The sequence below is a fragment of the Columba livia genome, chromosome 3 (genome assembly GCF_036013475.1).
Source record: "Columba livia isolate bColLiv1 breed racing homer chromosome 3, bColLiv1.pat.W.v2, whole genome shotgun sequence".
Classification (NCBI taxonomy): Eukaryota; Metazoa; Chordata; class Aves; order Columbiformes; family Columbidae; genus Columba; species Columba livia.
In genome coordinates this window covers 53,539,270-53,565,789 of record NC_088604.1, presented here as the reverse complement: position 1 = coordinate 53,565,789, position 26,520 = coordinate 53,539,270, and the positions used below count along the sequence as shown (strand labels likewise).

The window sequence follows — 26,520 nt, the reverse complement described above, 5'->3', positions numbered from 1 at the left end:
CTTCATGTCCTATTCTGCAAAATAGTGTTGCCACCTCATGGTTTTATTATTAAACTAATGATATCTGGAGAAGGATCTTTTCCTATCTTTTCTATTTTAGATTCTCAGAGTGGTGAAATTACATGGAAATACTCAACTACTTTCTTAAAAATGTCTTTCCAATTCTTAGCATTTCAGGATGGGGAGTAATACCTTTAGGCGAATTATAAAATGTGCCTCAGTAATGTGTTAAGTGTTACCTTTAGGACTGCTTCTCCAGTTTAATTGTCAGAGGATAAGGGATATTTATTTTGTATTTTCTTGCTAAGGTATGAGGTCTGCCAGAAATGCCAGGCAGTGACAGACCTCTCAGATGCATCTGACTTTTCTTGTTCTTTGTTGAAATGTTTTCTGGTTTTTGAATTCATCTACTTGTCTCTGTGGCACTTTGTAACTAATAGCTTCTTATTACTTACATAGTAAGTTTAAAAGAAAGAAAAAAGAAAAAATAGGAGAGAAGTAAAAGGAAAGGAAAAAAGAATGAGCCAATATTATAATTATAGAATAACACTAATTTTTCCTTTTTTTTCTAGATAAAGATCTTGATAAGCTCTTATTGCTCTTAAAAAGTCCAGAGAAGCAAACTGGTTGGACAGAAATTTGTAGAAAACTCTTCTGCAAAGTCATGAAAGCCAGACCAGAAATCATTAGTGGAACAAGTGAGTATGACCTACTGAGTTAAAGCAAACGAACAGAAGACCACTACTAAGCAACCATTCTTTAAAGTTTCATTAAAGATTACATTATCTATGCAAGTAGTCAAGAATTTTGTGTTGATTATGAAAGCTATTTCAATGACCTTATGCCTCATGTCCTGTATTTCTCCCTTTATGGCCATCATCCCTCTGTGTTGGCTGTTTTCAGTGAAATTTGACACAGAAAGAGGGCTCAAGTGTAAGTCTTTGTTTCAGATCTCTAAAGGGTCCGTTATTGAGGTGCTGAGAAAATGGAAAAGAAAGCCTGAGAGAAAACAGACATTTCCCAGAGATCAAGTAATGACATTGACAGGAAATTGTATTAGTGGGTGATTTCAGTAAAAACTTTCAGAATTATGCCGTCAAGGAACCCACTCCTTCAGATTTTTCTTCATTTTCATATGTATTTTCTAGTGAAGAGTGTGCTCATGCAGGAGCATTGGTATAGATCAGTTAAAACAATAAACCAGCCCTAACAAAACCAGTGATCATCGATATGACATAAATCATCAGAAATCAGATGTAATAATTCTCTTGTAATATCAGATAAACTTCTGCTGTAGCAATAAAGAAGCTAGGTGTTTTCAGAAATTTCTGGCTTTCATTTCTGTAAGAATTCTGATTCGGTACATAGTCTAACTTTTTGTTTACAGATCCCAAAGGTTTCCCTTCAAATTCCTTAGGTAAGCAGTTAATAAAACTGACAGTGAAGACAGATGAAATGTCTTCTATATGGGATCAAAATAATCCAGCATGTGTGTTTTACAGAAGAGACCTAAATTTTATGATAAATTATATAGCAATATAGAAGTTATAGGGCAGTTTCAGAAGCCTTAAGTAAGTAATTTATATGGGAACCGATTTAATATTAAAACAGTTAATAAGAAATTTGCCATTTGTATAATGTTGTTAAAGTCAATAATTATTGGAAGTTTCTAAATTCTTAGAGCTTTCTGTTCTTATTGCTTGTTTGAAACAGGTTTGAGTCTGTAGTTTTACGTGACTGTAAATTAGCCAGAGCTCTCACCTTCTGTTGGGAAGAATGTGTGTGTAGACAGAATACATATGTATTTGTATATAATGCATATATGCACTTATAATGTACATAATATTGCACACATCCACAAATGCATTTATTCAGACAGCCTTTTGAATCAGGTGAACAAACAGAGACTCATAACCATTCAGAAACAACTAAATGTATTTTATATGAGCTTTTGGTGGAATAAGTAAAGGAAATTCAGAAGTAACAATTAAAACCCCTAGATTTTTCTAGCAGAATGGTATGCTTACTTTTCCTGCAAGACTCTGATCTAGTAGTTCAGTGAGGGTTTTTTGTGATGTTATATATTGTGAAGCACAAATAATTTAGTCTTTATAAAATTGGCTTTATTTGAATGCAGCGTATTTTCTAGACTGATCTCTTCTTGGATTGTATCATTTTTTTTGTTGAAAATTGTTAGTCTGTCTTCTTGCATCTAAAAGGCATTATTTGTTGAAACAACATAGTTTTACAAAAAGCAGAACATATGTTTAAAGCAGGTGGCTTACAAAGAAAAATCTTTCATTTTGTGCTTTGTAGCTATTCTAACCTTTGCAGGTTGTTTTCTGTAACTTTGTTAGAGGTACCAGAAGCTACAATGTAGAATTATGGAGAGTTGTTAATATTTGTTAACCCAGAGCAAAAAAAAATGTTCTTGCTTCTGAATAACTGTTTCCAGCTGAGATGGAACTAGGAGTAAAAGTAAGCAAGAAATTATCTGTGGAATTGTGTTAAGCCTCACAGGGACTTCTGCAAAGGCTTTCACAAACTGCACAAAAAATAAAGTATGAAAATAGAAACAGAATAGCATAATGAAACAGTAAATAAATAAATAACAACACCCTACAAAAGAATAGTAATATTATAAACTGAGTGTAATTTCTGGTAATTCAAGCTGGATGCAAAGCTGTTCAAATGATGCATATCTGCTTGGAGATATTTCGGAAGCAGCAAAATACCTGCTAGCTGTGTGGTTTGAAATAACATTATGTTCATTGAAATTATTTTATGAGAGACATCTCTCCTGCTATGTGTCTTTTGCAGCATGTGAAGCTCTCAAAAATTTCATAGGACTCAGAGGCTTCAGTCTGGAATGAAGAAATCAAAACTTTCTCTTTAGTTGCAGATGAAGCAAACTGCAAGGATTACGGAACAAAGATGCACATGTACTCTTCTTGTACTGGGCCCTTTTTAAAGGACACTGAGATTAACAGCAGTTGAACCAGAACATAGTCAGCAAAGATGACATTGTTTTCAATGACTATATAGTGTAGTGTGAATTGATTCTTAAAGTATTTTGTGATCTGGTGTCAGGATTATCAGGTGCTGAATGTATAGAAGGTGCTTGAACGCAATTAGAAAATTCTTGAGCAAACTGTATAGTATCAATATCTTTCATTCACTCTTCTGCTGTTGATTTACCATCACAGTGACTTGTGCTATATTCTATGGTATTGCATTAGTTTTGAGAATGTCTGTCTTCACCCCTAGATTAGCCTTTTCTCTGCTAAAGAGCCATTACTAGCAAGTTGTTCCTTTTTGAAGGAGAAAATGATTTAAATTTCAGTCTTCATTAGGTCCAGCTGTAGAAGATTTGACCAACTTTAGTCCTGCATAGTCGTCTTCCACAGGGGCTCTTGTTACATGTGTGAGAGAGAATTCTCTAGGCTGTGATTTCAACAAGAGAAATCAGAGTAACTGCTTAGAATCCCTTTCTAAATTGATGCACAGAGGAGCCTATTCGTCTCTGTAAGAAGAACATAGATTCTCTAAGCTCCATTTAATCTTTTTAAATGTGGACCACATCTTCTACCTCGAAGATCACTCAATTAGATCTAGATTCTGCCTGCAGCCTGCTTTCTTTTTTTAGTATGACCAATCTAAAAACACTGCATTCACAAAAGAGGTTTTTAGAATAATGCAAAAAAAGATGTTCACATTTTTATGTCCTTACTTGATTTGTCAAGGAGGCTTGTTTCAGAACTAGAGTGGAACAGAGGGTCTTTCATGTTAGGTAGGAAGATTAATTGCAGATCAAACCTTCTTTCTTCTGCCCACTAAACCAGTTTGGAGCAAGTCCATCTCAGCCAGACCTAATACAATGTGCAGCCTTCATCTCTAATGGAAACACTGTCAGAATTTTTACTATCTTATTTTCTTCTTTTCAAAGAAAATACAGATTGTTCCTTTGCCTTTTCGATGTACAATAATGGAAAATTTCACCCATTGTCTCAGGAATTGCCAACTGTGTTTTTCATAGATTAATTAAACTGAGGTATGGTTGACGGAGTTTAAAATTTTTGACACTCCTCTTACAAAGAAGTCAGCTGTTCAAGGTTTTCAGTCTTGAATTTTTAATCTAACACAAGTCAAACAGAACTACTGTTAATTCTCTTAAGAAAGTTCTTTTCCTTTTAAACTCCTCTGAAACATCTGCAAGTTAGTATAGAATATAATCCAGTAACACTAGTTACATTAAAGGATCTAGAAAAATCTGATGTGTTTTGCAGTTTTTAACCTGTTTAGCATGAATGTTTCAGAGTAGGAACTAGGGAACCTCTCGTGGTAGTTACCTATTAAAACAGTATTAATCACGTGAATTTGTTTAATCAGTGCTCTTATGCAGTTTAGAAGCCATTTTGATTACCTTGTTTTTATACATTAGTTCTTCAAGAAGAAGAAAAAAAAACACAAACATCCTGCAGGAATTCAGCTGCTTTATGAGCATACTGCAATCATTTAGGAAATTTATGAAAACCTTTCATTTACTTTGTATATGATTATACACTCCTAAACTAAAATTCTCTTTATTTTGGATGTGTAGATTAAATTTGCATGAGGTAATTTCCAGTCTCTTAAAAGCTTCTATGTTAATACAGTCAAGCTACCGTAATGTAAGCAAATCAACTTTTTCACGGAGTTGGTAGGTCACAACACTGATCTCTATCTCTGAACATAACCTCTGCATGGGAATGTGGGCTTTTACAACGATACTGACTGTACAATATTCCTGAATTTATTTTGTTTACTTTTCTAGTTAAATTGAAAATCACTGAGTAGTTTCCACCTTCAATAAAGATTTTCAGGGAGTATCCACATAGCAGCTACATAATGTAGTGTTAAAAGACAAAAATTAAAGTATCTGCTTGTCATTTCGCATAGATGCTCTTTTGGAAGATACAATGTCCTGTGGAAACCCTCTATTTATGTATTAACCAAATTTGTTTTGATAAACTCTTATGTGTGTCTTCCTCTCTAAAACTTGGTTAAAAGCTTTTTAGAGATCCTGATAGGCACTTAGATAAATACTTTCAAATGGTGGAAACCAATTTAGTGCTTGAGATTCAGAAATTTGTTTAGCAGTTGAGTTGTCTCTTCTCCCATTAACTCAAGCACTGAGCTGAAATATTCGACTGCTAGGTCAAGTGTGTGGATGCCTTCCAACAAAAAGAGAAATGATGTGCAATGTTCTGACTTGGTTTTAAACTTTCTGAATTAAGTGATATTTTAGTCTTTTTAACATAGTTCCTGTTCATAATAATAATATGGCATATTCAGCAATCATGATATTAATAATCACACAGTAAACATTTAGCTAGCTGGGAATTTTAATTTCTGCTTTTTGCTATCTAAAGCTCCAGGTATAGACACCTTTTCTCATTTTACACAAATACTTGTTATATTGTTTGTGGACCAAATTCCACTAGGTGTCTTAGTGAAGATTAGTGAGATTGTTAATTCTGTTTATTCTCACAAAATGAATAGACTGTTTCTCTTCTATAAAATAAATTGCCTTTTGCTAGCCCCATGTGGTTTATTAACCATGATTAAAAATAGCTATATTATGTTTAATTAGCAGTTTCTTCTCTCCATAAAAATGTATAAGAATATAAATGATGCATGTAAATTTTTTTTGTTTTGATTTAGTAGTACTTTGCAAAGCAAAATTAATTTTGTTTCTGTTGGAATTGGCTACTCAAACTGTAAATCTGTGTTTAGCTGTTGTAGTGAAACTTTTTTTCCCCTTAGGCCTACCCATCAACACAGTATGACCAGAACTCAATTTTTTAAAAACTTTCTTGACTCATTCAGTGTAAATGAATTTCTGTAGATGTTTTAGATAACTGATCTAGAAAAAAAAAATATGATTTAATGTCAGTGTATTAGATTAAAATGGTTGAAAGAAGAGGTAATTCTCTTTATCATATCTTTTTCTTCACTATTTTTCTGTCATAACAAGTGTCAGACTGGGTGGACGTTCAGTCTTCCTCCTCCACATGCACTAAACAGCTTGCACGCCGTTTCCTTCTGTGTTAGTTTCCTGTCAACAGGGCTGGTTCCAGAATTTTCTAGCTTTCTCCACCACCACCTCCACCGCAGATCGTTTTGCCTTACTTATGCTGCTACAACTGTTCCTAAAGCCACTACAGGGTTTAGTGGCATGATTTGGTCTAAAAATGGCAAAAGCACCTGTGCGTACATGGAGTTATATGCAGGAGGGGGTGAAAAGGGGCTGAAGCTTCAGTGCTGTGAAATTGAGGTTCTGCCAAGGAAACAGTAACATGCTGGCTTCAAATGGAATCCCATGGGTAGCAGCACTCCTTACTCTCCTTGCTTGGCATTATTGTGCAAAGAAGGTTATATCACTATTATGTAAATCCTGTTCATCATGAGAACAGCAGCTGTTTTGGGATAGCATTTGCTTATAAAAATGTTGATTGTTGTTAACATGGCTCATCTCAATATGGGCTCCCTCTATGCATTGTTTGTTAAGGCTTCCTTGGATCCTGTGTTTAAACGTGTAAACTGGTAGCATGTGCAGTTGCAGTGGTCTCAAACTTGCAGAATCAGGAACAGCTTTTTCTAATGTTATGTCCTTGAGAGTTCTTGCTAACTTCCTTGCTAACATCCTGTTAAGGTGGGAGATGTGATTTTCTACATAGCGGCCAGATGTCAGCAGCTGACTTATGTAAGTGGTATCTACAGACTCAAAGTTCCATGGCAAGAGCTGAAGAAGAACACTATGGTCATTGTAAAATACAGAATTTCCCAGAGGAAGTGCTCCTGTTGCTTCATTTTAAGTCAATAATTTCTATTTTATGATGACATAGGTGCTTTTATATTGTGTGGGTTTTTTTTGAAACAGCCCTTAAAATTTTTGTTAGTGCCATTTAGGGGTGGTGTGAGTTTTTGGTTGTGTGGGGGTTGTTGGGCTTTTCCTTTTTTTTCTTTTTCTTTTTTTTTTTTCCTCTCCTGTCTACATACACAGACAAAAATGGTATGATATTGTATTATAGTTTAATTATAGTTAATTTTAATTTCAAATTGAAACTCTATAACAAATTATGAAGTAATCCTTGGAGGATATAAAGATAATATGGGATTCTCTTTCCGTTTACACTGAATATATTCTCAGTAAAGCTATAAAAATTTAATTTAAGTTAGGAATGGTGTTAGGAATGCAAAAGCGCAATATACACTTTGAATGGTACCCCTATAAAAACATGAATAAACATGCAGGAATTCAAATAGCTTTGGTTTCTCACATGTTGACATTTTGTTAAGTAATGTAGTTCCACATTTTGTTCGTTGTCTCTAACGTTTTAATGGATTTTTACTTCTTGCAGTTCTGGCAGAATTAATTGAAAAGTTTGTGTCGCAACTTTCTGAAAGCCAATCAGATTGTTATTTCAGCACAGAAAACTATAAAGGTCAGTTTCCTAATAATTTATTGCCATGCGGCTGCTTTGTATTTAAATTACTTTCCTTTTAAATGTATCTGTAGCATTTTGGAGGTTGTTTAAAATATTCTTTAACAACTCAGAATTTTATTACTTAACTGATGGGAAATACCTCACTTTGGAGCAAAAGATGACATGCTGGAGTAAGCAGTACAGGTAATTGTTAGTGATGGGCTTTCACATTTCTGTATGTGTAATGGAAAGATGGGGATGCAGAACAGGTGAATGTATGATTCAAAGTATTTGTTGACACCTATTATAGAATGACTTGCAAAGCTGGTGGCATAAACAGTTTATGATACTATAAGCAATCTGGCTCATGTTTTGAAAGCCCCCTAATATAGTAATATAATCAACCCAAAGGTATGCGATTTGTATTGCATTAAAGGATATTTATTGAAGAACTGCTATTGTTGGCAGGGTAATCTGAGTGTTAGTTTTGTACAGGTGTCGTGCTTACAGCCGAGAGTAAAGGATGAGTGATAAAGTTAATTAATTCTGAGTGTAAAGTAATACATTTTAGTATTTTGAAGTACTTGCAAAATTAGAAGATTTAGAAGCATTGTTAATATGTCGGAAAATGCACTTTCATTCTTTACTGTGTGTCAAGGACTTTTCTCTTAGGTTGTAGTTCAGTCATTTAGAGTACTTATTCTGCCACTAACTCTGGAGAACCAAGCCTGCTTTGGGGAGTGTCTGTTATTTATACCGCTATTTTATTCTCGTATCTATAGGATGCAAACATAGTGTCCTTGGAGACTTCAGGCTTGCCGTTAAAGTTCCAAAGCATAAAACCACTTTAGTATTTTAGAGGATCTCTTTCTTTTATGTAATGGCCTTTTCCTTCTGGAAGCTTGATAATGGAGTACTCTTAATTTTATTTGACAGTCTCTTTCTTCACTTAATGAAGAGAGCTGCTGAAGTGATAGTTCTTTCTGTTACTATTTTATTTTTCCTTAAAAGATCCTTAAAGGGCCTTTGTTGTCCTGAATTAGTTCATAATTTACTTTTCAACTTCTCAGGTGGCATAATGAGCAAAAAAATATTTTCAGGGACTCATGAGACTTGCTAGTTACATATTTCTGGCACCAATTCAAATGATCACCTTGGTGGTTCCTTTAGAAGCCCACATAATGTCTTCATGACATAAATGTTTTGCCTCGCTTGCTCCTCTCTGTATATCTCTCTTTTTAGGCCATAGTTCAAAATATCACACGTTCTCCAACGATAAGGAAGTCCCGAGAGTAGTTTTCTGCCTTGGGAAATGTCTTTGGAGACACTATAGCCCGCAGATCCAACTTTGCACGGTTGTTTTAGTGTTACCTGTTAGAAAAACAGGAAAACCCACTTGGTTCGAGGAAGGCTAAAACTAACTGGAGGAGGAACAGACATCCAACTCCGTGACCTCCAAGAGGATGCCATGCCCAGCAGAGACAGCATCCTGCTGTTGCTTAATCATAACAGCAAAGTGTGGAAGAACTCTAATGAGGGGAAGCAGCAGTCCATACTCAGCTCATTTCGATGTCAAGTACTTTTGTTTCAATCCGCTCTTGTCAACCTTTTGTTCAAAGCTAGGATTTAAAACATGTTCAGGAATGTTGAACCTGGATCTCCTACTTCAATGACGTGTGATTTCACCATGAACCATTGATTAGGTGGAGGTGGCAACAACACTACAATATTTATCTAACATTTGATGTCAACTTTGAAGAAACACCAGATTTGAAAATCCTGTGACAATTGCATACATTAAATTAAATTTTTAGAACTGAAAGTCCCAATGGATAGGTACAGAAACAAAACATACAACGTAGTAAAAACCTCAATTCTTGATTTTCTTGAGCTTGAAAGATTTTATTTGTATGGTAAACCAACCCAGTCTGTAAGACATTCCTTTTTGTATTTTCTGAATATTTTTTTCATTCAGTCTTACACAGGCACTATTGGACATCAAGTTTACCTCTTCAGTTCTCAAATATAAGTTACAAAATTTAACGGGTTGGCTGGTGAACAATTTTCATTTGCAAATGTGCTTTAATAAAGGCAAGCTTGGAAATGGGAGAGTGAGAAGCCTTCTCAAGGATAGTCAGTAGTCTGGTGGCAAGGAACCGATGCAAAATGTAGGCAAAGGGCTAGTGTTGCCTTGATCCTTCTTCCCCTGTCCACAACACCATTCTGTGAAGAGTTCTTCAGCCTGGGAAAGAGTGTTGCTCAGGCAAACAGAATATGTTTCATCAAGGGTTTATTTTAAGTTTTATAGGAAAATAGCTACTAAAATTTTGTACCACCTTTTTCAGGCAGGTCTAGCAATGAGTGATGTCCAGGGAAACTAGATTAGACCAACAAAGTCATGCTGATTGACGTGAAAGTGAAACCAAAATCTGGCTCTAAAATTGTATCTGTGATCGTGCACCACACTGGAACAGTCAAAGTGCTTTATTGTTAGAATCAGTTGTACAGCTAAATTTACACGAATTTCAGGTTATTTTTTACGTCATGAAACACACACTGTGGCATTCCTGTGAAGGCAGGAAATGCACTTTGAGAAGCCAAGTCTGTATTATCCTTCCTATGTGTGTACAGAAGAGACAAACAAAACACACTCAAATCTTTATCAGACCTTGTTTACTTAAAATTAGGTTTCTCACTGATTGAATAATTATTATATACATTGTATACAAGTATTGTATACACTTTATATTTGTATTGTATACACTTTAAGTATTGTATATGCTTGTATACAATGTATACGTTTCCCAGGATATTTTGCTACTGTGTATGAAGGGTTGGAATTTCTCCAAGCAGAACAACTCATTATTGAATGCCGTGTTATTTCACAGTATCTTTTCCATATGCTAATGTGTAACAGCTATCTAAGCTAAATCCTACAACTGCCCTTTCAGTTGAGACACTTTTCTGAATTAGGTAAATCTAATGAGTTGTTAGAAGGTAAACTGTATTCCAGATGTGTCTTTCTAGCTGCACATCTAAGTAAGCCAAGCATGCACTTGGCAATTGCCTGTGTCCACCATTCACTTGAATAAATGTGGGTCTGAGGAACTGAAAAGCAGTTTCTAATATTTGTTAAATGTTAATGAGGAGAAGCCACAATTTTCATGAAAGCGGATTCAGTATGATGCATAGATACTCAGTGTTTATCATGTTTCTATAAATGAGAAATTGATTATCTTAAAAAATGACAGCTTTCTAAACCCGTAGGTAGTTGTAATTAGAATAACAGAGTCATCCATCTGCTGTGGAATCCCTCAGGATTTTAGTTTATTGTAAAATTTGCAAACATAGAAAAATCAAATTAGTTTGGGTTGTTATCATTTTCAAGATAAGAGAGAAGGAAAAATATATAATAAAACACTATGCATTTCCTGTGTTTAATTATAAACTATAACACAAATCTTACTTGAAGTTTACTTTCTTTCCTAGCAGCTATGATACTGCTGTGATGTGGATTCGTATGAGTAAAATAATGTACAATATGTATGTTAAATGTTAGTGAACTCTGTCTATCCCCTTTCCCAGAATTAATACTTTATATTTTGCTTCTATTTTTCTTTCTTCTTAAAAAAAAACCAAAAAACAACAACAAAAAACCCCAAACAAATAAAACAAAATACATAACCATTTTAAACCAAATCATTGCTGTTTAGCTGTAATAGGCAATAGGATGGCAAGAAACTGAAGTTTTTTGTGGTTGTAAAATAGGCGTTACATGCTAGGGATATGAAGTTCCTAAAATAGCCATTTGCTCTTCCTGTTAGCAAATTCCAGTTCATTGCAACATAAATGCTTTGTGGAAATGTATTCATTTTCTCAAGGTTCTAACAAACCCATTTCTGAAAGAATTCCACTTCCACTGATATATTGGTGTCTGGACTTATTTACTCATCTCCACCATGTGTTTCAGGCTGCCCACACTTGGGAATGCTACGACCTTTCAGGATCATCTGTTCTGTTTGGTAGCTCTGGCTGTGCAGATGACCTTGCAGTTCAGTTCTCTATTTCCACTGGACTTTGTCTCTGAAACAGCTCTGTCATGTACTGCCAGAGGGACAGAGCCTCAGGGATTTCAGGTCCTGGCTGTAAAATTCGAATGTCATGGTGTGTTTCTTCTCTAGATGAGGCTTAGTTCTCTGGCTGAGCAAAATCTCATAGGAACTTTCTGCCATTTAATGAGCTCCTAATCTTCTAAGGGTCAGATGGATTGAGTAACGAACTGAGAAATTTTAAAAACACCAATGGGAGACTGCCAGTATAGATCAGAATAGAGACAATGAGAAATACAGGACTACACCCCAGATTGGACTGGGAGGGAAGGAGAAGGGAGGACATTCTTCCTTTCTTCCTGCATCATTTGGTGAATGCACTTCTTTAAAGATGGGTGCCCACTGTAAAGATGCTGTTAGCAAAAAGCTTTTTGCCCTTTGCCAGTTTATATGTAACTGGACTGAAAATGTGATTTATTCTTACTGATGTTGCTGCCAAGAACAGTTTGAGTATTTGTGATGACCGATACATAAAGAAGTTCCAGTTATTAATATTTTGATCTTGTATTGTTATGACAAGTGTACTGATGACAGATGCTCTTAATAGTCAAGGTGGAACTGCACATGAGATTACCTAGCTCTGATGAAAAACCAACAATATTCTCTAGCAACTATTCTTGCATCTTTTTTACATTGTCTCCATTCGCAATTCAAATCCAACAATAATACTTTTCTTTGAAGTAGGATTTTTTGTAGACCATTCTAGCAATGACAATGAGATTGAAACTGTCAGAAGCTCTCTAGGACATCAGGAGAGAGGGTAGGTGCTGACAAAACATAATCCTGACTCCTTGAGCACCTGCCCACTGACAGTGTTAATGTTTAGATACCTGCTGAAGAGTAAGTAAAAATCTTGCTAGGTTTGTTTGTTTGTTTTTTAAAAGGGAGTTCCACAATTTCAAGTTATATGTACAAAGCCAACGACTAGAGACCTGATAGTGAACATGACTACAGGCTGTAAAGATTTTTGAAGCATTTGCAGGAATAATGCAGATGGCTCTGGCCATCACGGTGTTTTCAACAATTCTTTGCAGTAAAAACATAAACATTTTTATGGCAAACATTTTTTATGTTTGTGATAAAAACATTTGGCCCAGGCACCATGGAGTGAAAAAACAAAATCAATAATGTGAGCAACAGCTTTTGTCATTTCCTCCACTTAACATGAAAGGGAAGCCAGTAGTTTCTTTGAGGTAACAGCAGTTGAACAGGGAAATAAATTGATTATTACCTCAAGACCATACAATTTGTATGAAATATGCTGTAAAGCTGTTTCAGTTTGGCATCCTGTCACTTCAGTAAGACTGCCATGTAGCCCATTTTCTGACTTAAACACATAAAAGCTTCTTCATGGTAGGAGGGAAAATGAATGAGAAAGCAATCTTTCAGGTGAGTTGTAAAGTTGATTGAAGTTTGGTCTGATGAGAAAAATACTGCTGGACTATGTGTGCCAGTTAACTTACTCTGAAGTGTTTGCAGTTATAGCTTAGTAATACTATGGAATTGCCTTTGCAAATCGTGCCTTATGGAATGTCTGGTTTTGTGCTCCTGAATGCTTCAAAATGTTTTGAGAAGTATTGCCCATCAAAGTGTTTGCAACGGGCATGATCAGAATGGTACGAATGATCAGTCATGACCTTGAAGCAAGGGAGCGCTGAAATTGCTTAAAGAATTGCCCCCCATCTTCCTTTCGTCCAGTTCTTCCCATTCCCCCTAATCCCTTTTGACATTTATGATTCCTCAAAGTTTTGCAGAAAAACCCGGAAGCTTTAAAAAAACAAACTACCAAACACAGAAGACCATGAGCCTATCTTTTCCTGTCCCAATGAGGTACTATGTAATATAGAATTATTATTCAATCCAAACTCTTCTTTCGTAATACAGGGGAAAATATCAAAGGAAAACTGATAAGGAAAAAGCCCTTTTCAGCAACTAAGAAATTATTAAGACAGAGAAGAAAAGGCAATGAGAATCAATTAAATCAGTTGTGTTCTTTAAATGTTAATGGGAAATGAGCATTCAGTACTTGCTGTAAACTGCTACAGGTTGAAAACTGGGCTCAGGTTGTGGGTAACGATGCAGCTGTTCCTCATGGCACCCTTGCTGGACTGGGGTACGAGCTCCTGCATTGCCACCCACAGGAAGATCCACGTCAAAATGGAGACAGGACTGCCTTGTGGTTTAGAAGTTGTTATGCCAGTTTCCTCTCCCCTGCCATTGAATGTGGTTCTGCCGTCAATCACAGCCAACACGTTGAAATTCCCCCTGGTTTGTCTTCCATCATGATCTCTAGGATATAAATATGCTTCTTGCCTTCCTGATTGTGAACAGGAACCTGAAAATGAATTGACTGTTGGTGTGGTAATTGCAGCTTGAGTAAATGGGAAACTTGGAGCAGGAGCGGTAAAAATATATGAACTGTTTCACTCATCTCTGTGGAGTTTTAATTGAAATGCCCTGTGATTTTATATGTATTCTTCCAAATATTTAGTTGGTGGTATAGTATGCAAAAGATGTTTGAACTTCTTTTCTCCAGATAAAAAAAATCCTCTCTGAAGTGGGATTGCTATTTCAGTCTCATCAGATTATTGAATAAATTTGTTTTACTCAAAGATTAGTTGATTTTTCTTATACTTTTGACAAATACATTTATACATAAGGTTAATTTCTCATGACCCTAACACTTATATCATGGTCCTCTCTTGAAGTTATAATACAGAGTGGGTTTTTTCTCTTACCATACTGCCTCTGCTGATTTTTATCCCTTCATTGTCGTGTATAATTTTACTGTATTGTTTTCTTCAAGAAAATTCCAACCTACTTCATCTCATCTGAGCAGAGTGCTTCTTAAGTTGTTTTCTTTAACTTTTCTTCTTAACCAGAGGCATTTCCGCCCTTAACCTGTAAATATTGCTTACCAGGAATATCAAGTGTTTACTAGAATGGGTAGCGAGGGAATCCTTCAGCTTGATTTCTCCATCTGCCAGAGAAGGGTCTAGAAAAAGTACATATCAAGTTACCATGTAATTGGATTTTTACATTTATCACTCACATGGGTACATGGATATATGTTAACTTCTGCTGCCATATCTGTTATTTCCATTTTTAACAAATTGTGTTGGTTTTTATGGGGTTATTTACATTCATTTAAGCGGGCGAGGGGGGGGGCTATTGTTGGTTGGTTGAGGGGTTTTAGTTTGGTTGGTTTTTTAATTAACGCTTTGTCTGAAATAAGTATGTTGAAGATTTAAGCCCTCAGCTTTGTAACTCATATTATAGGACTGTAGTTTTACGGGTGTAGAGTTATCTTAGGTGATATGTGTACATGAGAGAAACAATGACCATTTTTAACTGTATTTAGAATTTAAAATTTTGAGAAAACTTTACAACAGAAGTTGCTTTAGTTCATGATTTATTAATTTGTCTAACTTGGATTTTTAGTTCAAACAAATGCAGAAAACGGGATATATATTATTTTGTGAATGAACAATGCATAGAAATACAGTGTTTTTCTAAATCCATCAGTTATAAAGTTTTCTGACATTCGTATCAAAATAGATTTTGTTGTTAATAAGGTTGTTTTCACAGATAGGAGACTTTAAGGCCACTGGAAGGGAAGAAAATAGATCACAAAATGATACTTTGTCCCATGCCTTGACCAGAAGGGATAAAGCTCTGCTAAGAAATGGGTCTGAAAAAAGGTGTTGTTGTTTGCATCGTGCTGTAAAGCTAATGATAACTATACTAAAAGTGAAGATTTTCTTAAAAAGAAAATGATTTTAATTAAAAAAGTAAAAGTATATGAGGAATGCATGTTCTTCATGCATCCTTTGCAAACACTACCAAACTCATTTCAAATAGCAAACAGCTCTCCAAAATTGGTATTCACACATAAGCTTTGCATTAGTATTCAGTTAAAATCATATTTATCCTAATTATTTTTATATGTTTTCTTTTGTTTTAGCCACAGATGTAGATGTGAAGAATGAAAGCCTTTCATCTGTTCAGCAGCTTGGTGTTGAAATGACAGTCAGGTACATAGTATTAAAATATTTCCCTAGTATATTTCTAGAATTATTTTGATTTTCATGGGGTGACTTTAATGATACCTAATCCATCAACTCAGTGCTTTATACGATTTAAATCTAAAGATCATCTTTAAGAAAGTTAATTCTGACGTTGAAAATGAAAAAGATATTATACATAATTAAAGTATCCTTACAAATTATATAGGTTATTATCCTTTATTGTTGTAAGGCTAATTGTAACTTGATAGTAAGATTTACCATAAAGTTACATTATCCTGAGTTACGTGTCTTTTTTTCCTCACATTACTTCTCTAAATTGGCTCTGTTTAGCTAAGCTTAGTTATATGCCATTCAAACATTTTATTTGACTGGTAATTTGCAGAGCTTTGATGAAGGAAAAGCTAATGTGTCTGTACTTCCACAGATTATCTTTAGCATTAATATTTGAATTCAGATGCTAATAATTACACATACAGTATACTTAGATGGAATTCCAGATAATGTATGTGAAGAAAATGAGTCATGTGTGTTAGAGTACTTGTTCTTGTGCACCACAGTTTCTCAATCTGAAGTGAAAGGAATTTAGGTATGGAATTTCAACACTGAGTAGCAAATGTTTGGTGTGTAGATAAAGCATGACAGGGTTTATTAAACCATTTATGTGTGTATCTACAACATGGTGTTTGTGATGAACAGCGCTGTGACAGCTTAACTTTCACAGGCCTATTCAATTTGAGTTCTTGCTTTTTAAGAATTAATACAATATTTAACCGTTAAACAGTTTTGGTTTTTAACTTTTTGTGCTAGATATGGAAAATACCTAAACTTGCTGGAAGAACATGCTGAAAATGATCTGTGCTTTGTGTTAATGAATTGTGAGAAGTTTCTGAAACAACATCAGAGAACTGTGGTATCCTCACTTCGTATCCTTTCTTGGTGGTATAAATTCTATTGCCTGAAAATACCAGTGGAATTTGAACTCTTAGTTTGGCCTTTTGATGGTGGTGTAGGTGCGTAATATGTACTGAAAGATTAAGAAACAAGCAAGCAAACAACAAAATCTCGAAGCAAAAGTGCTGCTCTATTTTAAGTTAAAATGCATGCTCAATCCAGTCAAGAAAATCCTCACCCTTTTGTTCCTATGCTTGGCTAAAATTGTAGTTCTCATTAATTTTTCATAAATGGTTTTGGAGTAGGATCCACGTCTTTCTGCATGTGGTAAAGAGTCTGCAGCATTAATATTTGTGGTACTCCCATAATACCAACAGTGTAATGGTATTGCTCATATAACGTTGCGTGGCTGTAATCTGGTCAACAGGAATGTTTTGAATTCTGACTCTTTTAGATTTACTGTGAAACTTTTTTTAAAAATAAAACAGATACCCCTTGCCACCAAGGTTTCTTCAGGTATTAGACTTACAAATCACTATTAAAATACACTTCAGGTGTATTAGTCAGAATATACTTTTTTCAAAGCCTTGGTTTTACCTCTTTGTTTTGTTTTCTTCCATACTCTTTGCAACTCCTGTTTTCCTCCTCCACCATTCTCCTTTTTTGTACTACACACATGCTTGTTTTGATGTGGGGTGTTTTACGTTTACTTGGGTTTTGTTTACTTTTGTTGATTTGGCAAGACTGCTTATGGACTGGAAGAAAAGTAGTGTGTAGGGAAAACAGCTTAACTCGTTTGTCTTAATTCAGTTTGAGAGGCAGCCGTGCCTGAAGAAGCTGCCTCTTCGCAGCTGTATTCCCATCTCTCTGACCAAGCAGCTCTTCCCTGTGGGTGCGTGGGCCTGGTGAGGAGGAGGAGGGTGGGGATGAGGAGATCTCTGCCCCAGCTCCTTGACCTTCTCCCCAGGCTGCTTGCAAGAACGCTCTTCTGGCTATGACTGGTTCGCCTCTTCCATCTTCCTCATCATGTCAGGGGACGGGGAGAAGACACTGACGTTCCTTCAGGATTTTTCACGTCTTCTTGTTTCAGCATTTCTTTGGCTACCAAGACTGCATAAATCTGTAAGAATTTAAAAGCTGTTTCTTTCTAAAAGGCAACTTTGAAAGTTTCTAAAGGAGACTATCAATTTCCTTAGTTTTGCACCTTTTTTTTTTCCTGATGCAGGATATTTTTACTGAAGGCCTTTAACTGAACCCTGAAAAATTATCTAAGAAAAATATAGATTTGACATTTGTTCAAATGGTTGTTTAAAAGTAGTGAAATAACTGGTGGACTGACAGTAAAGGTAATGTTATTGAATTTTAAAGCAGGCAGTAAAATAAAGTTTGTTAGTGGCATTAAATTATGTGTGAAGGCTGCAATACTGTTGAATGGCCTTTTTTCATTATTACAGTGTGCAAGTCCATCCTTTTGGTTTCTTTAGTAAAATTATCTGGTTTAAAATTTACTAAATATTTCAATTTAGTAATTCTTTTTTTTTAATATTGCACAAATACTGAATTATTGATAGTTTTAAATTATTAGTATTTTGGATTGAGTTTTTAGTATACACAACATAATTTTCACCTTTCCTAGATGTGAATCCATTCATTTAACATAAAACCCTTTCAGTTTGACTTTATACATTCACATCATCTTGAATGTTTTGAACGTAAACAACTCTAGTTTTTACCAGAGAACTCTGGGGTATAAGAAGCACGGATTAGATTCCATACCTGTTCTGCATGCTGTCTCTGTATTAATATGAATCGGTCTGTCTTGTCACCAGAAGTGATCGTCTTGGTCCACTCACAGCCCTGAGTCCAGCCCTAAGGTTGTTCCAGCACAACGAAATGTTGCTCCATTGTTTGAATGTGATTGTGCTGAACAACTGTCAGTGTTGTCTTCCATACAAGACCTTGTCAGCATTGCAGGCAGGTTGGTGCAGTGCTAATACTCAATACCTAAATGATTTATCTTTCATAATATATCTTGAAAGCACAAAGAGAAGATTCAATAATTGTTTTAGTTTACATTGCGGATGTTATTCAAGTAAGTTAAAGTGTCAAAACATAAAGAAGAAATTATCCAGTCATTGATTGGATTGTGATGCTGCCTACCTCAGGAAGGAGGAAAATTCTAAAGGATGTACCGTGACCTTCTAGCATGAAGCCAAGGATTCATTAGCTAGACCCAAGCACTGACATCCAGAGCTTTCCATACTGATAAAACTTCTGTTCCTTTTGCTGCACAAATATAATTTCACTCATACTAAGCCACACATACTGCAAAGAAACGTGCACACAGAAAACAACTTCAAATACCATAGAAGTTCCACTCTGTCCACCAGTAAATGGGAAAAAAAAACCTGACAGAAATTAGTCTTTCTTTTCTTCTGTTCTTTTCTTTAGAATATAACAATGGTTTCTCCATCCCTGATTTGACAATTAAAGTTTACCTGCAGTAAAGAACTAGATTGGTAATGCAAAGGAATAGTCAGGATATATTTTAAACAGTTTCTAACTTTTTTTCTTTAGTTTAACTGCGTGTTTTTCCTGATGGTAGTGTCAACTTTTTTGAATATTTTATTTCCCGTCTGTAAAATAACTGGGATGACTTATCCTACAAGTAAACATGAATGGTTTTATATATCATTCGCAGTAAGGTATTTCAAAATAACACATTTTGTAGTTTCTAATCCTTTTCCTCAACTTTGTTGTTGTTGATGATGATGTTGTTTTTGTTAATCAGGTTCATCTGCCTATTACCACAGTGGAATCTGGCATCCATCCAGTCTATTTTTGCAGTGGTCACTACATCGAAATGCTGCTGAAAGCTGAGTTGCCACTTGTCTCTTCAGCCTTCCACATGTCTGGTTTCACTCCATCTCAGGTAACTGATGAAAGGGTATCAGAGTATCATCAACTTTTTGACTTAAATCCACAAAATCAAGGGCATTCAGGAACTGCTGTGTTTTTCCTGTACAGCACTTGTGTGGTGGTTATGAACCTGTTAGTTTACCTACTTACTGCAGTTCTTTGGTAAGATGGAATGCTATGTATGGATCATCATTGTAAAGACTACAGTCATGATGACGTGTAAATAGCTTCGTGTAATAATAACAGATTGCCAATGCGAAGGAGGTCTTGCCACAGTAAGAAAGCTTATTGCTGTGCCAAGGCAAGAAAGGTATTTTTAATCTTATGCCTTTGTAATTCGTTTTTACAACAAGATTTGCAGCTCAAGAAACTTCATAACGGGGCAGATGCCAGTGTGGTATAGATATTGCTTAAAATAGCTTGGGATTTGGTCTTTGGGAAGACTGGCAGATGAGTGACTTCATCTCAGAGTAGGAATGAGGTGCTTGTAATAAGGTTCCTGGTTTGGAGTAGGAAAGCACATGAGGACAGGCACTCCTTCCTCAACTATTCTTGTGTTCGTTATACTGAATGCATTTTTTATTGTTTGCACACAATTAATAATAGAATAGTTATTGTCCTAAACTGCTGATAAGGTTTTTTATTGGGGATTTTTTTTAATTTATTTAATGTGTTACTGAAATGCCGCTGGTGGTGCCACTGTGTCTCTTTTGTGTGTTTTTTCAGTTTTACTGAAGTATTAAAAAAAAACAAACTCTGAACTGTGAAAATAACTCTAATGTATTTAGGGGATTGTGTGTGTCAATAAATACCTGAAAACAGATTTAATGCCAGAGTACGGCTGCTGTAATCCAAGTAGAATCTTGGTACTTTGGCTGCTGCATACTTTTAAACACTTTAACGAATGATTAGCAGAATGTTTGTGGTCTAGAACTAAATAAAATGTGCTGTATGCGTCTTAGTACATTGTGATTTAAAACCGGAAAAAGGAGTTGCTAAATGTGGTCCATGCCCATTTAATTAAATAAAAATGTGTCTTAGGGAAGGGCATAACATTCATTTATAAGCCAAAGAATGATTTTAGTTTAAATGAAAATCCACATTAAGCATACCTCCATCACCCTCATTACCATCTAGGCCATGTTTAAAAATAAAATCTTGAAAACATCACCTTTGCTTTCACTCAGCTTTGAGTTTTTATGTCTTAGCCTCAGAAGTTACCAGAATATTCTCATAAAACGGAGATGTATAGATGCAGGGTGTTATGTTCAGCGGAACTCACTGGAAGCCTATTCAGATGCTGCGATTTAAAAAATGGTGATTCTTGGCTTCTTGTACGTTAGCTCTTTTGTTTTCATAGATAGTGTAATGTTATAGGAAGAAGGGTCTGTAGTATAGGAAAGTTAAGAGATAAAGATGATCAATTGACTGAATGTCTACAGCAATTTAATTATATGTAATTTCATCTCATCTAGATTTGTCTTCAATGGATAACTCAGTGCTTCTGGAATTACATGGACTGGAGTGAGATCTGTCACTACATTGCTACATGTATTTTCCTGGGTCCTGATTATCAAATATATATGTGTATTTCTGTGTTCAAACACCTGCAGCAAGACATTCTGAAGCACACTGAAGCCCAAGATCTCCAGGTTTTTCTTAAAGTAAGGGTTTCTTTTTTAATTTTTGAATTGCTGAAGGGAAGCAAAGCTCTCAATACTGAAAATACATATGTTACTTAATCTGAATTTCACTTAAGTGAGTGAAATAATACTTCAATTTTATTTACTTCTTGGCAGGAAATCCTAATCAGTTCCCTTTGTAAGCAAAGTAAATAGCCACGTTAAGTCCTGAGGGTATTTCATTCAGTTCTCTCTGTGTGGCCCCATTCAGTTCTCTCTGTGTGGGTTTACACAGGGGTCTCCTACTGAAGCTTGAAGAGATGTGGCACAAAACTCAGTGAGCTGGTATTAAGAACAGGTGCCATTTACTACACAGCCAGCCTCACAATTTCATTTTCTTTGCCATATTATAAAATACATTTGGTTATTGGATTCTTTTTTTGCAGAGTGCTGCTCAGCTGTGGATGCACTCATGAACAGATCATGAATAGATACAAATGTCTGGCGACTCGTTCCAGAGATATTTTTTCCTTTTTTCTCTGGTCTTTTTTTTTCTCCAGTCAGAGTTCTTCTGTGAGCTCTATATCCTCATCCTAGTCTGTCCTAACAACAATAGTTTTCTGACTAGTTTGCATCCACCTTAAGTATTCTTAAATGTGAATAATATCTCAACACAATAATTTTCCTTGAAAAAGTATGGTATGAAGTCTAATGAATAAACTGTTTTGTTTGACTTGGCTTAAAAACTACATCATCTTGATGGCATTGTTGGGGTAGTTTATGTAAATTATAGAAGAGAGATTTTGTGTATTGTCAACTATAGTATAAACAGGCCAAAGACTTGACGTGGTACTGTTAAGTTAATGAGTAATACTGTGTATTAAGGCACTACTGAAGTATTTACAATTCAATGAGTACACAGAAAAAGAGGCGTTCACAGCATACTTAAAGCGTACTCTTGCTTTTGATAGCTCTTAATTCATGTCATTATATTCATTCAATTTCAGCTGTATTATGGGCTTCATGTGAGGTTACTTAATACTTGCAAAGGCATTAGTCAGCTGCCTGTTTATTGAAATAGCAAAATTCCATTTCAAGTTTTAGCCTATCTCTCAGCATAACATTCGCAAATTTGGATTACTGTAGTGGAGCAATTCTCTTCAAAGTGGAAGTATAAACTCTTCTGAGAACATAGTCTAAGAAAAAAAAAAGCACCACCATCACACCAACAAACTTAGAATATTAATTTTATTTTTTAATGTAATGTGACTTCTCAAACTTCATACTAGCAATGATCATTTGCTCTGCAAACAAGTCCTCCTACCTACTTTCCTTTCAAGAACCAATAGTACTCTCTGTTTTTAAGCTTGTAACATGCATTATATTTGTCATGGAAAGATGATAATTTGACAGGAATACACCTTTGTTGGTAATATCTAATGAGTATTTCCAGCTAGCTATTAAAATGAAAGACAAATATTTTCTTCTTAAAATACAAATACACTTTCATTTGCACATGAAAAAAGAAGTTGGAGACAACTTTGCTGTCAATTCAGATGATATCATGCCTAGCACTTAAAATATGTAAAACATTCACCCTTTCAATGGGTCCGTCTAGTGACAAAACACAGACAACGACCTGTGAGATAGTTTTCTATTACTCTCTAATTTGCCTTTCCTCTGTGCTAAGAGGTGTGTAGAAGTAATGAATTGTCTATGAATATTTTTTCCCTTGTTCTTCCTGTTGGCTGAGAGGGGTTACTAACTGTGATGATCCCTTTAAGAGATCTTGAAGATTCAGCAGGAACTGAATTTTCACTTTATTGCTTTGTCTTTTTTTAATGCTTTCATGGAAGGATAAAGGTGCATAGCTTTGTAATTTCCACATGTGAACAAAGCATAGTGTAACCTGCCACCTCAGTAAACCCACCTTGACGGTCTTGGTTGTGTTGGTTTCATTTCATTTGGATAAAATAGAGAAACTTGGGGCTACAGAATTTGTGACTTGTAATAGCACACATAGGCCAGTACGTCAGTCTCTTCTAGGAGTAATTTAGCTATTCTTCACTTTGTTTTCTGTGAGTATGAACCATGTTATTGATAACTACATTGCTGATCAATCTGTGCCCACAGTTAATCAATATAAGATTGGACTGCTTTAAAAAAAATGCCCAGGCTGTGACAAGCAGAACAAAATTGTCTTTAGCACCTTGGAATTCACTAAATTTGAGCTGTACATCTCTTTTTCCTAGCTAACAAATGTTTTCTGTATGTATTTGTGCAGGAAGAAGCACTCCATGGATTTCGAGTGAGTGATTATTTAGAATACATGGAAAGCCTGGAGACAAGCTACAGACATATGCTGCTGAAAGACATGAAGAACATAAGAGTACAGAATACATGAATGAAGCAAACAAGCACTTTATTTTCCAGGTTTTTTTACATCCTTGAAAAGGATGCTGATTGATATATGCGTCTCACCTAAAATAAGTCAGTCGGTGTAAATATACCTACTGTAAAATAAATAAAGAGGGGTTTTTTTCAGGAAAATAGTTTTTGCAAAAGGACTTAATCTAAGTTTGATGATCAAAAATCACACATTTTTGCAGATGGGCTGTATGCACAGCCCCATTTTCAGCTGGCAGAAGGCAACTTCAGAACCCACATGTAGGACACTGAAGTGTCTTCCTTAGAACCTGCAGTAACGTTTTCTTTACAGAATGTCTGGAATCTCAAAATATTTTGATGAGAATATGTGATATAATTAATGTTTTAGAAGTCTAACAGAAACCACAAATGTTTAACTTAGATTTATCCAATATCATTATCCCTGTGAGACAAACTAAACATTACTGCAAAGTTCTTGAAGAGCAATTTCACTAGATAAAATGAATGTGTGAGCACATACACAAACTGAAATTATAAAATACATTAGAACCTGCAGTTGAAATTTCTGTAATTATATGCAACCTCAGAGTGCGCAGCACTGACAAAGGTTTTGCCACTAATTTCTGTTTTCCTGATTGTGCATTTCATAAGTTCATATGTTTAGGTTTTTTTTTCCTGTCTATAAAATAAATGTTTGAAATATTTTTGGACTTTTGTGAACTGTGTTGACTTTCCTACATTAATAAAAGAGACTGGCAACTATGAAGAAGAAATTATGATAACAGCTGATAGAACCACATACTTACTTGCCTGACACCAGCGTTGAGCAATATCAAGACTCCCATAAAATCTGTTCTTTTAACCTTAATAGCAGCCTCTTTTTTAAAAACAACTCTTTTTTTCTTTCCCTATTTCTCAAAATAACCAAATTACAAACATTCTGATGGAAAATAACACTAGCACATGAACATATTATGTGTTTCCAGAAATTCTATACAGTTTTAAAGAGACCATAGTTGATTAAGCTACGAGTTATGAAGTAATCAGTTTCTTTATCAGCAGCAGATATTTGTCAGGAAAATTAGACCTTGTGTTGGTCATTTGAGTAACCCAGAGACTCCTGCCATCTAAATAGCTGCCACTTTGTACTCCTCATCCTCCAACAAAGAAGAGAGAGGCACTGTCAAGTGGACCCTAAATATCAATGACTTTCATCAATAGGGCATCAAATCAGTGCAAAGAGGTACAGGACACAATAATCAGGAGGATGAGTCGAATACAAATACAAAGCAGACAGCCTGAGCAACAAGTGCTGCTCCTGAAAAAAGCACTTCTTGCATTCCCTCCAGCAATTCCATCAGCTTCAGCTTCCCCGTCTGCAAAACAATTTCATAGTCCGTGAAGGTACTGAGATGATTAATGAGAGAATATTTCTAAAACATTTAGTGCATGAAAATTCTATGTAAATACTAAATCTTAATACCTGATAATAATATAAAATTCTATTGTATCCTATGACAGAAACAGGATGTTGACATGTTGCAAGTAGACTGAAACAGAGCCTGAAGTGATGATAGTCAGGGAAACCAATGGTATCTCATTTGGATCAACAGAAATCTAAAAACAAATGACCATTTAAGAACAGGTATCTGAAGCCACACTCACGTGCTCACGACTCCCTCACCCAGCCTTGCTGGCTTGAATATGAGTTTCTCCCTTCACTCAGCTCCCCATTTTCTTTTAGGGAACTAAGGTCTACCGAGATGTAGACATTTTCTATCTCTATTTGTATTTTTGATCTTGCTTCTCCCAGCTGCTTTTTCCCTGCTTTCCTTCTTGACTGTATTTACCTGTCTCAGGCTTTTTCTCTCTATTTTCACCTGCCTCATTGTTTCCAAACCCCTGTGGCAGTCTAAGCACTAAAGGATAAGAAATGTTTCCGTGCTGGTACCTAAAATGTGTAACTAAACATGACTTAAACATGATAGGACAAAACCAAAACAAAAAAAAGAGGAATTGCAAAATAAAACCCCAACCTGGAAAAACTGGGAAGCCAGTTGTAGGAAGACAACCCCCGCAAAGAAGAGGTGAGCAGTCCGGACCCAGTGTCCCACTGCAGGGAGCTGAGCGCTGCTGCCTCTGCCCAGTCACATTCCCTGAACTGTCAGCTGGGATACAGTGCTTAACAAAATCATCTGTGTTAGCCCCAAAAAACACACTGCTTCCAGATCACCTCCTTCAGCAGCTGCTGCAGCATGACTAAATCTTTTGGGATAAAATCAGTAACCTACAAAAAGTATTTTTCACCTGTTCATGTCTGCCATGTTGCCTTTAGCCAAGTTAGTTATTTACCTTCTGAAAACTTTGAGTATCTATCTATCTAAAAAAAAATCCAAGTAACGTTTACTTGTTTTTCTAAAAATGACTGTTCTGCAGATGAGAATGGTAACAGTTTTCTAATTATCATATATCATGTTCATGCAACAAGAGAAATACTGACAGTGGAAGCAACTAGAAGGTAAAAAGTTCTTGAAAATCCTTTAGATTTGGTAGCAAATAACAGATCAAAGTTAAATAGCTACACTCCAAGGTCTATCTTCATCTGTTTTAAGATGTCCAACTCAAACATCCGCTAGGTCAACAGATAAACAGTTTCTCTAAACCATTTGGTGTTGCTGTAAAATATCTTCTAGCTAATACATAGGATTATTCCATTGGTTTCAAAAGGAGCTAAGTTTGACTAACATTAAAAGATCCCAGTAAACAGGCTGAATTCCAGTATAACGTGTTATCATTAATGACAAGAAATCACAATACAGGTTAAAAGCAGAATATTTGCTGATATTCAGAAGGAAGTTAGAAAGGGCCAGGCTACAGGCCAAGCCCACAGCACACAGCAGTGAGACAATGCTCCACTGCCAATCCTTTTGCATTGCTTCACCTCAGTGTGAGCATCATCCTTTATTGTTTGTTCATGTACTTGGTTCAATCATTTGCATTTTTGATACAGGGATGATGTTTCAGGGATGGCAAGAAAATTGGCAAGACAAACAGAGTGGGCATTGGCATAGTTTCAGGATACGTGTGTTCTCTG

The 26,520-nt window shown here is 35.6% G+C and overlaps 1 protein-coding gene across 8 annotated transcripts in view; it reads left to right on the top strand.

Moving 5' to 3' along the window:
* The window catches only part of TBC1D32 (TBC1 domain family member 32), a 78,676-nt gene extending 54,540 nt beyond the window's left edge, over positions 1 to 24,136 (top strand). For 3 of the 8 annotated variants that reach the window (XM_065056764.1, XM_065056761.1, XM_021294458.2), the window contains 8 exons: positions 573 to 698; positions 7,404 to 7,487; positions 15,543 to 15,612; positions 16,414 to 16,529; positions 17,465 to 17,619; positions 19,289 to 19,429; positions 20,892 to 21,080; positions 23,323 to 24,136. In XM_065056764.1, coding sequence (XP_064912836.1) covers positions 573 to 698; positions 7,404 to 7,487; positions 15,543 to 15,612; positions 16,414 to 16,529; positions 17,465 to 17,619; positions 19,289 to 19,429; positions 20,892 to 21,080; positions 23,323 to 23,442 — 1,001 coding nt within the window. In that variant the 3' untranslated portion in view covers positions 23,443 to 24,136. Of the gene's footprint in view, positions 1 to 572; positions 699 to 7,403; positions 7,488 to 15,542; positions 15,613 to 16,413; positions 16,530 to 17,307; positions 17,620 to 18,326; positions 18,476 to 19,288; positions 19,430 to 20,891; positions 21,081 to 23,322 lie in introns of those variants that run through there. The other 5 variants (XR_010471319.1, XM_065056762.1, XM_065056763.1 and 2 more) reach the window with 5 other exon arrangements.
* Positions 24,137 to 26,520: the final 2,384 nt, after the last annotated feature.